This window comes from Triplophysa dalaica, chromosome 1 (assembly GCF_015846415.1).
Source record: "Triplophysa dalaica isolate WHDGS20190420 chromosome 1, ASM1584641v1, whole genome shotgun sequence".
NCBI lineage: Eukaryota > Metazoa > Chordata > Actinopteri > Cypriniformes > Nemacheilidae > Triplophysa > Triplophysa dalaica.
Window position 1 is genome coordinate 2,581,926 of NC_079542.1, and position 16,237 is coordinate 2,598,162.

The window sequence follows — 16,237 nt, forward strand, 5'->3', positions numbered from 1 at the left end:
TCTTCAGTAGAACACAAGAGAAGATATTTAGAAAAATGTCTCGGTTAATTTATGTTTATATAATGGACGTCAATAGAGTTAAGTGTTGTTAGATTATCAACTTCTTCACAATAACTTCATTTGTGTTCCTCATTTGGCGCTGATCTTAGATTTCAAATGAGTTTTGTGAAGGAGCTTATTGACTGGCAAGGAATGGAGTATGCTTGCGGGGCGATGACGTACTTCTGCTAAAATCGCATCCACCTAAACCACTTCCAGGTTATTTTGCATCAAGTGATTACGATGTGTTTTGTTACTAAATGTCTTAATTTCAGCTAACGGACAAATACTGCCGAGCATTGCTGTGTGCCTCTGTGATCATGACTTGAGTAAGTGCAAAAGTCACATAGCTTTTTCATATTTGTGAATGTATCTTGAATCGGCTTGCCTGAAGCGCTTCTCCTTTTTGGTTGTCGATGTATGATGTAGTGTTTGTATAATTAGATATTATGTTCATCTTGAAGCGACCGAGTGAAAAACGCCATTGTTTCCGATGGACGCTTTGTGCGCTGGATGTAACAGAGCCGGCTGGGGCTTTAGTGGACATACGTCATCGCTCCGTGTGCATGTACACCATCAGACCAAAACATTATGAAAAACTAAACAAAACGCATCAGAACACCTTAACAACCACATAGCAACACCATTCTGAACACATCTTTTTCACAGTAAAGAGAGCTTCAATGGATCATTAGAGAGAGAGAGAGAGAGAGAGAGCGGGAGAGAGAGAGAGAGAGAGAGAGAGAGAGGATGTTTTGGTAAAGATAAACACAGAGACACATACCTCAGAACTTCCTGGAATCTCGGGGCAACACAAACATTTCAATGTGTCGTGCTTGAGTGTCTGTGAGATACACAAACACGCACACATACTGTATGTTCTCTGAGTTCACATTCAGGCATCCTCTAATGCACACTTTGACATCGTGCCAAGAGCATTTATAAAGAGCGTGGATTGAAGAACTTTCAAATTGATGTAAGTAGAAAAGTCTGGATATAAATATTTATAAATGACAAACCTTGTGAAATGTATGTATGGACATGAGCATCCATAACATCTGCCTACAACACTATAGAAACATTTTAGTACCACACTTAAACTCTGAAAACCTTGGCCCTCAGATTGGTCAAGTCTGCCATCAAAAGATCTCAATATGAACTCATCAAATTGACAGAAATCCAGATTGTTTAACTGAATCTACGTTCAGTTTACACCTGCATACTCTCCATGTGTTTCAACACTCTCTTTTATTTCTGTTTTTATTTCTCCAATTTGAGGAATTAACATCACAATATTAGTGTAGCAGAAAGAACGACTTTTTTTCTATATGTGAGTTGTGTCTGTCCCACGCAGGCTCTTGTCACGATGCCTGATGAAAATATGAAAACAAAAGATTGTGTAAGGTTGTAAGGTTGTGTTTATCCTGTCCAGACACGCAGCACAAGTCTAGATAACAGATAGTCAAAGAGTCCACTGCATTCTGATGCTAAAGAACCAAACAAATCCCATTGAAACACATTTAAGGTGTTGTGTCTACAGACGAGAATTATACACTCAATTCACATTTATTTGTTTTATTTGTCACTTACACACACACATGTCTGGTTTATTGTCTTCGTGGGGACAGTCCAAAGACGTAATGAATTTTACTCTGCACAAACTGTACAGGCCTCTATATTATCCCCTTAAAGATCATAGAAAACTTTTTGCATTTTTTTAATTGTACACACACACAGTACACAAACACGGACACACACAAACACCCTCACACACACACACACACACGCACACACACACACACACAGTCACAGTACACACATCCACACAAACACACACACACACACATACACACACTCACACAGAACACACACAAGCACAGTTCACACACACACAGTACGCACACACAGTCACAGTACACACACAGTACACACACACACACACACACATGCACACACACACAGTACACTCACAGTCACAGTACACACACACACAGTACACACACACACAGTACACACACACAGTACACGCACACACACACGCACACACACACACACACACACACACACACACACACACACACACACACAGTCACAGTACGCACACAAACAGTACGCACACACAGTCACAGTACACACAGTACACGCACGCACCCACAGTACACACACACACGTACACATACAAAGTCACAGTACACACACACACAAAGTCACAGTACACACACACACGCATGCACACACATGCACACAGAGATACAGAGTACACAGTACACATACTTAAAATAGAGAAAGATAAAAGTGTTGTTCACAGTGTTTCCATGTTTCCGTGTTTCCAAACAAACATGTTTGGTTCTCCCAAGAACATCACAAGTCAAAGCTCAAAGAACCATTACTTTTAAAATGTAACAACCTGTTAAAAGTTTCCACAATGAGGAACCCTTTCTTTACCATACAGCCAGAAGTTGTTCTTCCATGGCACTGCAAACATACACAAAATTAGCTAGTAAATCCAAGAAAAAGAGTTGTATAATGTGAAAAATGTACAAAAATAATATAAATATTGACATACTGTATATAAAACAAAAATAATATAACATATAAATATCTATGTGCTTGAAAATACGTGTTAATATGAATACAAAATTCTGGATAATGATGAAGGAGATATTTGAGTCTTGAAACATTGGAACGCTTTATTTGTAAACATTCGTTATTATTTGCAGTCTTGTAAAATCAATGAACAGTTTATGGGTTCATGATGAAACTGTTTGCAATAACCGTGCCCACGCTGTGTTGAGCCGACAGGGAGGGATCATCAAAGGTTAAATAGTGAGTCATTCACAAAGGGCTAAATGTAAAGGACGTTTGGAGAAATTGTTTCTCTCCCAATGATCTCCCAAAAAAGGAACACGTGAAAAGAAAATCTTGGAACAATATGAGTAAACTTAAGGTTTTTGGAAGAGCATCACTGAGCTTCAGGAATGCATTGAACTGTTTCCAGGTAAACAACTGAAAGTGATGCTGGAGATGAAAGAATGCTCTTCTTTTATTCAACAGACATGTGGTTTCATACCATAAGAAGCCTGTTGAGATTCCTACAGATGAAACAGACTCTTCCTGAGAATACTTTTGTTTTCACGAGTAATGCTGGAAGTTGTGCAGAAGTGATTCTTTTACACAAAACAAAATCACATCTGAATGAACTTGAGATGGAATATGCAGTAAATTCTTAGGTTATACATTGGAATGGCAAACGTAATGCAATACATGACACAGCGCAGGTATGCCAAGACACGGGCCCAAGTTCAGACTCGAACGTGAAATTCAGGAAATGAGCAAAACTAAAGCAGAATATATCACGACCGAATGAGCTACCAGAATAAATCTCACGTAATGCATTTGAATCTTGGCCGGCTATCTTTAACAGGTATCACATATATTGCCTATTATCTTGCCCTCTTTGCACGGAAATTAAACGGTTTGGAGTCATAAACGTTTGGGCTTAAAGACCGAAGCATGACCAGCGTAAACTAGTGAATATAAGAAGAAACCACATTGTATAAATCTTATTTATTATATTAAGATGTAGCCAACCGAGTAAATGTAAAAGTTAAACTGTAAATCCAGCATTTAATAAAAAGATGACATTTACTGATGTAATCCAGTCATTCAAGTATATTCAGATGTGTCCAGTGTGATCTACACATATATCATGTAGCAATGATTGTAAAGCAAATACACACAGGAAGGCAACATACTTCTGTTTGCATGTGCACAAACCCAGATGTGTGAAGAATGTGCACTTACTCATCTCGGACGCCCATGAGTCCAATAAAGTGTTGCTATATCTTTCCAGAACTTTCACATCTGTGAGCCAAAGGTGCAGCTTACTTTTAATCATTCATTGTGACTACTAGCAAATTGACAAAGGCTATAAAAATGGTTCACTTTAAGGTCTCTTCAATGATCATGAAAGGTATTTTAGGACAGTCAGAATGTTAAGGGAGTGCACGCTCTTTTAAAAGTTGGTTTTAAACAGTTTGTGTGTATGGCATGAGTTGTTGTTCCCTTCTTAATGTAAATTCCTCCTCTTAAACGAACCCCAAGCCCTGTCAAGGAGGCAGAGCATAAGACACAAGTGGGTTGGAAGGTCCCATTCATTCTAGCGAATCGGTTCGTTCAGACGGTTCGTTTGAATGAACGGCAGTTCTCGAAAAAGAGAACTGACATACCCAGAAGTTTACCGGCGGCCTTTTTTCTGTAAATAAGAATCATCTCAAAATTATTTACGAATTGCTATTTGTCACGTTTAAAGCTCTCCGTTGCGCGATTCGCAAACGGGTAATGAACTCGAACGAGTCATTCAAATGAATCGAATGTGCGATTCGGACACGGAAGACTCGGCAGGAGTGGCTCGAGCGAGGAGGCGGTAAAGTTCGTCCTTGAAGACAGACTCTGTGACAACAATTTAGTTTGATTCTAACAGTACTCTGAAGGCATATGGTTGTATGCACATAGACTTTGAAGAGAGAAATCCAAGTGCGTTTGGATTAAATTGTTAGATTTGGGCAGTTTTAAATCTAAAACATCTGACAACGATTGTTGCATTGGTGTCATGAATGCATCAGCCTGCAAATGTTGTCATGATGTGAATGTCATGATGTGAATGTCATGATGTGAATGTGTTGTTCATGACAGGCTCCGGACACAATGTGAACCTGATTTCCAAGCGCGTCTGTTTCGCCGCTCGCTCGTGAGCGACTCTCGACATGACATGAAGCGGTGTGAACTCGCCCCACGAAATCATTACGATCACCGGCATCTGTCGCGTCACGTTTCACTTTAATCGTTGTTTCACACAGCCGGACGGATGATGCGTTCAGACGCAATGGACGCGCGGACGGGAAGCGCGTTTCTTTTGACGCTTTTCACCACTTTCTGCGGCGTTGTCCACTCGACGTACGGACCGTGGAAGACGAGTTTTCACGCCAGTCGTGGGAATCATGTGGAAGAAGGGCGATCCTCTCAGCCTCACATTATCTTTATTATGGTGGATGACCAAGGGTTTCGAGACGTGGGGTATCACGGCTCCGAGATAAAGACCCCGACACTGGACAGACTGGCCGCGACGGGAGTCAAACTGGAAAACTATTACGTTCAGCCGCTGTGCAGCCCGTCCAGGAGCCAGCTGATGACCGGCAGGTGGGTTCATGTCACTCATACACACCTTTAGCAAATACACTCGTGAACATGTCATAGCATTTGGATGTTAAATCAAGTATCACAGGCTATAAACTTACTCTAGCAAATATTCCTTGGCATAAAGAACTGCTCTGAAGAACTGATGACAAGAATGTTTCTTTTTCTGGCACGGGTGTGAAGAACATTTTAAGCACCTTTATTTTGAAGAGTTTAGTTAAACCACGGTGACCCAAAACGAAGCGTGGTTTTACTACAATGACTGAAGTTAAATCATGGGAAAACGGTGGGAATACACACAAATAGTAATCAATTTGCCAATACAAACGTGGTTTGCACACTTTTACCACAATGGAACTATGGTGCATTTGTATTTCTGACGTCTCTTCACAATTTTTATAAAACTTTTAAGCATGTTTACTCCTAAATAATGTGGTGTCTTACAAGGGGCTGTGCTCTTCTCTAGTCGTGAAGTGTTGAATAGTGAGTCCAGAGTTTGTGTGATAGTAAAGCTTGTGCTCCACGCCTCAGGAAACAGGAAAGATGGCTGGGAATCTCCTTTGGAAGTAATGAATGAATCAGCAGCACCCCCACATTCATTTACAATGAACATGGGTCACTGAATGGCATTTAAACTCTCTGTAACGGGCGGTCGAGGTAATATATCACCGTGATAGTTTGTGGTTGGCGCTAAATGCACTCTTCCATCAGCTCTTAAAGGGATAGTTCACCATAAAATACTAATTCCTTTGTCATTTTCTTGGCCTCATGTCATCCCAAACCTTTATGACTTTCTTTCTTTTGTGTATCACTTAAGAAAGAATCGCATACAGGTCTACAACCACATGAGGAGGAATAAAAGATGACAGAAATCTTATTTTGGGGTAAAATTTGAATTTAAAGTCCAAGTGAAATAAAAAATTACAATGCCAAATATTGCAGAGTTTATAGTATAGGGCTTATCAATATAGGTCATTCTCTTTTTAAGATTCAAATTCATAATCTTCAGTTAAAATCTGAAAATGCACTTCCGTCCTGTAATGACTTTCTATCTTAAATGACGTATGTTAGACGGCTTGGGCGGAGCATCCATTAACTCCTCCCCTTCACCTGTCAGTCTGCTGGCAGTTCCATTTCTAAATGCATCGGGTGTTTTTATACATCCAGTCAAATCGTAGAGAAAGGCGAAAGCCACGCCTACTATTCTTCTCATTAGATATTCCATTTCCATCAATCAATTTAATTTATATAGCACATTTAAAAACAACCATGGTTGACCAAAGTGCTTCACAATGTCCAAGTCAAAAACATACACATACACATACATATATATATATACATACATACACACATACTAATAAAAATAATAACATCGCAATGTCTCCCCTCAGCCTGTCATAAAAGCCAAAGAATACAGGTGTGTCTTAAGCAATGCCTTAAAAATTCCAACAGTCTGAGCAGTTGTTAAATGTAAAGGCAGACTATTTCACAAGTTTGGTGCCACCACTGAAAAGGCACGGTCACCTTTATTTCTTAACCTGGTTCTCGGAACATCAAGAAGCATCTGATTACATGACCTAAGTGCTCTTACATTCAAAAGCTCAGATAGACAGGCGCTTGCCCATTTAAGATCTTAAAAACAAATAATAAAATGTTAAAATCAATCCTGAAACGAACAGGAAGCCAATGTAGTGAAGCTAACACTGGGGTAATGTGCTCATACTTTTTTGTATTTCACTCGGAAATGCGTCAAAACGGTAGTTAAAATTACTGCAACTTCTAGTTCACCAGGACTTTAAACACACACATTGATTCAGAGAATCACTCTTATCATCAGATGTTCTGAAGATCCTTCACATGTGACCCCAGTAAATGAATCTTTGCAAAGTTTTACTACACTGATTTCACCAAACACCTTTTTCCTAATCGGTCTGTAAAATGTCTCAGCTTTTCTCGCACACTGCTGACAGAATTCTTGTTTTGACTGCTGTTTGTCTGACACATTTTTGCCCTTATTCACCTTCTCCTTCTTACATTTTTTGTTGCAAATGAGCTGCTCTGGTTTATTTCTTTTAGCATTCATTGATTTTCTAAAATCGAGAAGCATAATGGAGATAAGTAAATGCAAATTTATGGGTTATCCCTGACAAAATAGTTGTAATGCACATGCAATTTTAAACATCATCAAGTAATGCATATTAGATTATTTGAGTCTTCATAGTTGTGTTGGTACATTCATTGTATGTATCTTATATCAAATCATCCTTTGAATGCAAGCATTTTTTATGTGGTCATATAATGTTTTTATTATTATGAGTGACATCAGAAAACATTAGAAGTTTAGAGTCACGGTTACTTTTTAGTTTCAGCAAATGTTCTTTTGGACTGGGAAAGTAGTTTTATGTTTCTGTTGAAAACGTTGTGTTGTTAAGCCACAACTCATTCTTAAAGCGTCATTCCTTTTAGATGGTGAATTGCTTTCTTGAAAGCTCTCTTCAACAAAAAGCTCTCCAGCCAAAATATGACCTTACACAAAAATGAGCTTTTAAACAAACATTACGAATAAAAGAAACGGCAGTTGGCTTTGACTCGGTTTATGATTCGACAAGACAAAAGCTTTAGATGTTTGATTCTTATTCCTTTGGATCTGCTTGTAAAACATCACATTTGCCCAGATAAACATGAAAGGTTCAGCTTTTTGTGCCCGTCTTTCCCTTTTATGGGTATTCAATATACCTATCCTCAGGAATGACTGTTACAAGATATAGGTCTTTTTGACTTTTCATATATATTTTATTATGACCCTGGAACACACAACCAGTCATAAGTTGCACGGGTATATTTGTAGTATACATATAGTCACAGTGCGACGCCTTGGGAAGCATCAAATAATGCAACGCAGCATTATATGATCTGTTGACGTAATTCAACTGAAAAATACAGAGAGCGCGACACACTTTGAATGGCTTGAAGTTAATGTTGACACTGTCTGGATCATCCCCTATCTCCCATCTAGTGCACTACGCGTTAGTCGCCATGTTGGACATAATACATGTGTGAACAAATGGCTGACATGAGGCACCGTCTCAGCAGCTCTGATAGTCAAGGGGGCGGGACTCTTCCGATTCTAAAGCTTATTTGATTGGACTAGAATTTTGAGAGGCTGAAATGTATTGTGATGTCATTGAATTTCTAGATTTGTTCGAGTGCACATGCCAGACTGTCAGCTTTGAACGGCTATATCTTCTAAATGGGAATTTTGTCAGCGTTTATATTTATGTCCTTAAGGCTAACTTATTTTAAATAAAAGGGAAAAAAACGTTCATTTTGATTTCACTGGTGATTAAAGGCAGAGTGTCCGATTTCTCGTAGCCGTTATTGATGTACAAATCACCCAAACAGACACACCCCTACCCCCATCTTTCGCTGTTGTCAGCGCTCGGCCATGTCCATCCTGTGGACTGTGCACCTTACTGCTCATTGGCTACAAGGTTGTTTTAGTACTCGGCCCGACTTTGTCTAAACAAATGTAATTCAGAAATCGGAAACCCCGCCTTTAACATTTTCTTTTATGCCAAAAATCCTTAGGATATTAAGTAAAGTTCATGTTCCATGAAGGTATTTAGAAAAGTTTCTAACGCAAATATATTGAAACTTTATTGTTGCAAACATCGCTTATTGCTGCCTGTTCTTTGAGAATTACTCACTCAAGTTTGGTGTCTATGTAAAGCTTAGAATTTCTTCGGGATCATCTACAAGCGCTAAAACGACCTGCTACAGCACCTCTGATGGACATGATTTTTTCGGCACCCTCAGATTCCAGATTAAAAAAAACATACATCAATAGAAAGCTTATCTATTCACCTTTCAGATGATGTATAAATGGACCCTTATGACCGGTTTTGTGGTCCAGGGTCACATATTCTCTTCATTTCGAGTCGCGTCTGTTTGAAACAGTCCAGCTGGGGCCAAAAACCTCCCAAGCAAAGCAAATCAGATAAAGACTAATGAAGTTTGCTATCAAACGTCTTCATCATCTCACTGTCTGTCAACACCAGGCTCAAGACGTCGGTGGTTCCTTAGTCCTGTGCTGGAGATTCTATATGTGATAAATCTATCGACTCTTAAAATGGTTGCTTTTTCATTCAGCCAATGTTTTTTTATGTGAAGCTGCTTTGAAGCGCGCTATACAAGAAAAATGAGTTGAATTTATTCAATTTTTCATTGGCAGATTCAAAATGGTCGATTTTGGAAGACATTTTGTAGTTTCAACTAATCCTTACTTTGGAGTGAAGAGAAAGTCATAATACGTTTTGGTAGTGCATCAAAGCCTATATTTCACAACACAACCCCATTTTAAGATAGAAGAAGTGTGTAATATGTGAACACTTTTTCATTGGATGTACAAAAAGATCTCATTGTTCGAGTCTGTAATCATATCATCACTGTAATCATATTATCTGGAGAAATCGATCCATGTATCTCAGCTATATTTTTTACTGCGCTGGTATAGGAGAACGTATTTCAACATCAAAACATGTTTGTTTTCATAATCACTCTCCCTCAGCGCTACAACTGTAAAACAGATTTTATGTGTAAAACGCATGGGTGAGGTATTTACAATGAGCACACCATTAAAAAAAATGTTTTCCTTCTCTTCCCTTGTTACAATGTTATGTTTCGTCTTATACACTCAGTTGTTGGATGACATGATCATTAGACAGCAAAGTAAAATAATCCATTCGGAGAGAGATGTGAATCATCGGAAGAGGCTGTCGGTGTCTCGAGTCGCATTGGAGATGGAACTAAACAAGGATGTTATAAAGCGCTTTTGTCGAGAGGAAACAAGTTTTAATGCTGTATGGTCTGAATTGGATTAGCGTGTCCCGCTGATTTAAACCAGATGTGGGTGGGATGTTGGATGGAACAGAAGAACACGGCATCCAGCAGAGACCGGCCATGGATTGGTATGGCATGGTGGCTTTGGTGGCTAAGAAACATGTGTCCTGTGGGACGTTTGGATTGTGTCAAATTGTGTTTTGATCAATGCTCTGTTTTAAAGGCTGTAGGGCTAATAAGTTTCAGTGTGTGAGCAAATAAACTAGATGGACGCTGAGGTTGGTGCGGTGGGCAGAATGCACCTTGACAATGCCAAAGCTGAACCCAGCCTGTCTCAATCTTATTTTCTCCACTCTGTCTTTACTTCTCCTGGCATACAAACGCATTTAAAACCCATAAATTCCAAAAAACAACTCGGTTACGGGCAAAATGTTTACACAATGTACTTGCTTTTCTAATAAAGACAGAAACAGTCAGCACGTGGTTGACGTTAGCTGTAAGTTCTTCTTTTATTGCTTGGACATAACACCTGTTTACACTTTCTTACGTGTTCCATAGAATCATAATGACTTTGCTATTTGTCATAGTTTCTACTTATTTCTAGCAAACCTTTTCATCTCTTGGCTATGTTAAGATATGTGAAGACTTAAAGTTGACCTAGACTGTAGCAAGATTTTTTAACCTTGCTTTAAACAAGCATGCATGTAATGGGGGGTTCACACCAAACGCAAATTAATCGATTTGCGCGAGTAATTGCATACAAAGTCAACGCAAAGATGCCGATAGACACAAACTCACGGCAGCCGATGCGAATGACGCAAATCGGGTGGTGCGATTGCCCGGAACACGTGTCAATATCGCCTTCCGCACAGGTTGCAAATATTTGTCAGCTTGCGTCACATATGAAATAACGAACTTTCCCGGCGAGTTGTAGAGAGCGAGGAACGAGATTTTTAGCGATGGTATGAACGCAGCATAAGGCTGCTTTGAAACAACGCAACGTTGTAAAACAGACTAAAAAAATAGTTTTTAGATAAAGTGGGCAGCTTTAAAGTCAGTTACTTTACCACTTGAATTGAATAGAATTGAATTAGTTGTAATTTTGATCCAGGTCAAGCTGCGCTTGAAGTTCTTCAATGATAAAATAAAGTGTTTGTCAAGTCATTGCAATACATTTTTCATTATTGTACACTCTTACAAATTCTTTTTACGTACACACATATATTTTTTACGAGGCATTATTCAGTATGTGTTGATTTTATGGTCACTTTTATTTAAAGTAGTGCTGTGCAACAATTAATCCCATCTACAATAAAATGTTGAAATACAAATATATTTATATGTTTATATAAACTAAGTGCACTATGCATATTAATTTTTTGCATGTACACCTACTGTACATGCATGTATGAAATTTCTACATGTCTTTATTTTTCTTTATATATAATTTAATAATTTTATATTTTTCTTAAATATTTACATGTATGTGTGTGTTTTGAATAAAAACTTTTTTTAATATAATTTTTTATATCTAAATTCATACCTACACTGTGCTTACCAGAAGGACAGTACCCACATATTTGTTGTGGTGACACTCCCAGATTATGGATGGTCAGATGAACGGAAATTGTAATTCTCAGCGGAGAAGAAATACGAGCATAATGGCGGACCAACAACAAATTAGAAATGCGCCAGCGTCTTTTAAATCAAAAGTTTGGGTGCACATTGGATTTCGTATTGAATGTAAATAAGTAGGCGTGGTTAACTCGGGAATACTCTTATGACCTTCGTTCAGTCTGTAGTTTCATGATTCGCTCCAGTCCGGCAATTTCTCGCTCACCCGCAGTGCTATTGCAGGGGTGCAGGTATCTAGTCCAAAGACAAGCTAGAATAATAAAAAAACAGAGATAGTCGCAACACAATGCTCATCTAATATATCCTTTTTTCCCTTCATTTAAAGATGTCGTGATGTATTGTTATAGAATTGCCAAGCGATGTATCGATTATCGCAGAATCACACATTGTGATATTATCGGTATGGTGAGCCCTGAATCGCGTACCCTGCGATTCCCACCTCTAGTACACAGACATATATTATGTGGACACAAACTTGTAATCTGGATGCGATAAATCGCAAATAAGCTTTGAACTGCCCTGGTAATTTGTCAAGATCTTTGCATTTTCAGAATGTATCAGTTATAGGTTATAGACAAACCAAACAGTTGGTTTATGTGTTTAGCCTAGAAGATTTGCATATACGATCCAACCACTGTTTGAAACAATCATTCAAAGAATAGTTCTGATTTTGTCTATTTTATATTCCAGATACCAAATCCATACCGGTCTCCAGCACTCCATCATTCGACCTAGCCAACCCAACTGTCTACCTCTGGAGAACGTCACGCTTCCTCAAAAACTGAAGAGCGCTGGATACTCCACTCACATGGTTGGAAAATGGCATCTTGGGTTCTACAAGCGTGGCTGTATGCCCACGCAGCGAGGCTTTGACACCTTCTTCGGATCCTTGTTGGGTAGCGGCGACTACTACACCCATTACAAATGTGACGGTCCGGGATTGTGCGGGTACGATCTTCACGAAGGCGAGGAGGCTGCCTGGGAGCAGGACCAAGGCGTCTATTCCACCACCATGTACACGCAGAAGGCCGTAAACATCCTGGAATCCCACGATCCCAAACGTCCCATCTTCCTCTACTTGGCCTACCAGGCGGTACACTCGCCCCTGCAGGTCCCCGCTCGCTTCCTTAAACGCTACAAGTCGATACCGAACCTGCACCGTCGCAAGTATGCGGCCATGGTCAGCTGCTTGGACGAGGCGGTACGCAATATATCTCACGCTCTGAAACACTTCGGCTATTACGACAACACAGTTCTGGTTTACTCTTCGGATAATGGTGGTCAGCCGATGGCGGGAGGCAGCAATTGGCCGCTGAGAGGAAGTAAAGGATCCTACTGGGAAGGTGGGATACGTGCGGTTGGGTTTGTTCACAGCCCACTGTTGGTCAAGAAGGGAACTACAAGCCGGGCTCTGATGCACATCACTGACTGGTACCCAACACTGGTGACGCTCGGAGAAGGGACACTGGATGAGAACCAGAATCTGGATGGGTACGATGTGTGGGAAGCCATCAGCGAAGGGCGTCCGTCTCCTCGACCGGATATTCTTCACAACATAGACCCTGTCTACATCAAAGCCAAGAACGGCTCCTGGAAGGCGGGATTCGGAATCTGGAACACGGCCGTGCAGGCGGCACTTCGTGTGGGCGATTGGAAGCTCTTGACGGGTGTGCCGGGATACAGCGACTGGATTCCGCCGCAGACCTTTTCCACACTGTTGCTGGCCAACCGCTGGCACAAGGAGCGCATAAGTTGGCAACGGGGCAAATCTATATGGCTGTTCAACATCACCGCTGATCCGTACGAGCGGGTGGACCTTTCTAGACGCTACCCACATGTGGTTAAGATGATGCTGTTCAGACTTCTGCAGTACAACAAGACGGCGGTGCCGTGCCGCTATCCGCCCAAAGACTATCGCTCCAATCCTCAGTACAACGGCGGGGTTTGGGGTCCCTGGTACACGGATGGCGATGAAGAGGAGGATAATAATCTGCTCCCGTATGATTTAGAAAAGAGTTGGAAGAAAGCGAAACGAAGAGGGAAATTGAAAAGAGAATCCTGAGGTTTGGATCATGGTGCCTGTGTGAACTCAGGGAGTTTTAATGTTCACTGATGATCTGCATAGATTTACCTCCGATTTCACGAGAGCAATTTAATTGTATGAATGTGCAGAAACAGCTGTAAGTTATCTACACAAGGAGTGTAAACACTGTGACTCTGCCGCTTTCAACATTACTCTGAGAGCTTGTGCAGTCTGATACTGTATATAAACATGACGCAACCGATGGTGTAAATTTGGGGGAAGATTACCAGTTTGTCCAAACAGTGGAAGACAGAAGATGTGGCACAGACATGTCAGACCTTCCAAGACAAGAATTGAGAAATGACAACGATGCTTTACACATCCAGGAGAAAAAACACTGGAATTCATTGAAATCAGACTTCGTTGATGGTGCTTTTTTGAATTTTATAGATGATGAGAAACAATTTTAACCTCAGAAAAAGCAAAGCACATATACTGTATTTAACAGTGTATTTGATCATTTTTGTGATCTCAGTCTTTAGATGGTTATGTTTGGTGTTTGTTTTGACTGTTCTGATGTCAGCTCATTTTGAATGCAAGACTAATACACACTTTTCACTTTTGCTGTCCGGTACATTTTCAGTTCGGTTTTGTTATACAGAACCTGGTACTAATAAGACGGACGTGCATTCAATCATATCTAAATACACTAACGTACTTACAGACTGACAGTTTTTCTTCAGTTGATATAGTTTGAATCCATTAAAAAGGACATTTCTATAAAGCATTTGTACCACGAGAGACTTTACACTTACACTGTGATGTCAGATTGATAAACCTCCTCAAAGATTTGACATTTGACCAGAGATTTTTTTGGGGTGAAATATTTGTCGTATTTGAATTATGTTTTGATTTTACAGTCATTTAACACCACTAGAAGATATTTGCACTAGAATCAAGGTTTAAAGGCTGGATGACATTACAATGATAACTATATATTAAGTTAACTTTTTATATTATTACCACACGCAGCTAATAACAATAATGTTATGTTAATCAAATCTAATCTCAATTCAATTTTACATTTTGAATGTGCAAGCCCCTCAAATTTGAATGGATATTAATTGGTTGTCAACGTTTGATTGATTATCCGCTGAAAAATAACACTCTGAAAGTGATCCCAGCATTATGGTTCCTATAGTTTTTGCTATCTTTTAAAAATAGAGCAATTTTAAAACACAAGAACTACAAGTCATTGTTCTTTGAATGGCTATTAAGGGAGCATCCACAAATAGGATACAAAGTTAAGTTAAAAACAATTTAACAAAAACTGTTTATTAAAACAAGCCAGTGAAAAGAGATGTACAATGTTTGTAGTTATTTAGCAATAAAATTTAAAAGACAAATAGAAGATTTAGCAGCCTAACACCGTGTCTACACCAACCGTCATTTAATGGACTTTGCAGAGTCGTGTGGAATAACTTTAAAATTATAAAGGGTTCTAATGCGTTTTTAAGGAAGTTTGTTTGCGTCGCGTCCTATGTAGACACGTTGAAAAAAAATATTGAGGGGAAACAATAAATAATGTATATAAGCAAATTTTTTTACACATGTTGTAAACCATAGACATAATTAACCAGATGGCACATTAACATCTGCTATAGGTCGTCCACCATATTGGAACGGTGCCAGCAGGTCAGTTTACAAGCAAGATCAAGCTGACTGTATATGATTATGAGTATACTCAAACATTACATCTGCTACACGTGACGACAACGAAAGGTTATCCCATTTTCTGCTAATTTAAAGCTCCCTGGATTTCAGAGCCGTGGCTGCGCAGCGCAGTGTTGGGGAAGTCAACTGTGAGTGACGTCAGTGGACCGTACCAAGACGGTGGACACGTCTACTTGCCTTGAGCAATTGAATGCGACATCTAGTTATTTATATCTATGTTGGACACAGAGGACCTAAACACCAGGAAAGGTGAAGAATAGCACTTGGGCTATATTTGATCAAATATCCATAGATTTTTGATGGAGTCTTCAATTTATTACTTCACTGCAGTGTTTTATTTTTCACTGATAAAATCTCTAATATACAGAGAGGAACTACAGTGCAAGTAAGACAACTGTCTAAAAACAAACATTAATTTATGGTTATTCTGTTCACACCCAGCTATTAAGAGTCAGCTGTGCTGTTTTATCACTCATTGAACAAGCCAGATGTATGTGAACCGCAACGTTCCACCAAACTGAGAAAAAAAGTTTTTATACCCGGGGCTCGACAAAATGACGCTGCAGCCCCTTAATCCATACTGTTTCTTTAAGAACAACCAGCTTATTCCCAGATAATAAACCACAGCTGTCTTGACAGTACGAAGTGAAGCTGGAACGTATTAAAGCACCTCAGATGTAATGTATGAGAATGACACCCTACCGGCTACAGAACAGGAGGTGTTGGGCTTGTCGGCAGGGCTGGATCTCTTGGCAGCCGTTTGCATTCCTT

The 16,237-nt window shown here is 39.7% G+C and overlaps 1 protein-coding gene across 1 annotated transcript; it reads left to right on the forward strand.

The window, feature by feature from the left end:
- The first annotated feature begins 4,465 nt into the window (after positions 1–4,465).
- On the forward strand, positions 4,466–14,943 carry arsj (arylsulfatase family, member J). The gene is made up of 2 exons (XM_056749501.1): positions 4,466–5,238; positions 12,400–14,943. Exons 1-2 carry the CDS (start codon positions 4,907–4,909, stop codon positions 13,769–13,771), a joined length of 1,704 nt encoding a protein of 567 aa, XP_056605479.1. The 5' UTR covers positions 4,466–4,906; the 3' UTR covers positions 13,772–14,943.
- Positions 14,944–16,237: the final 1,294 nt, after the last annotated feature.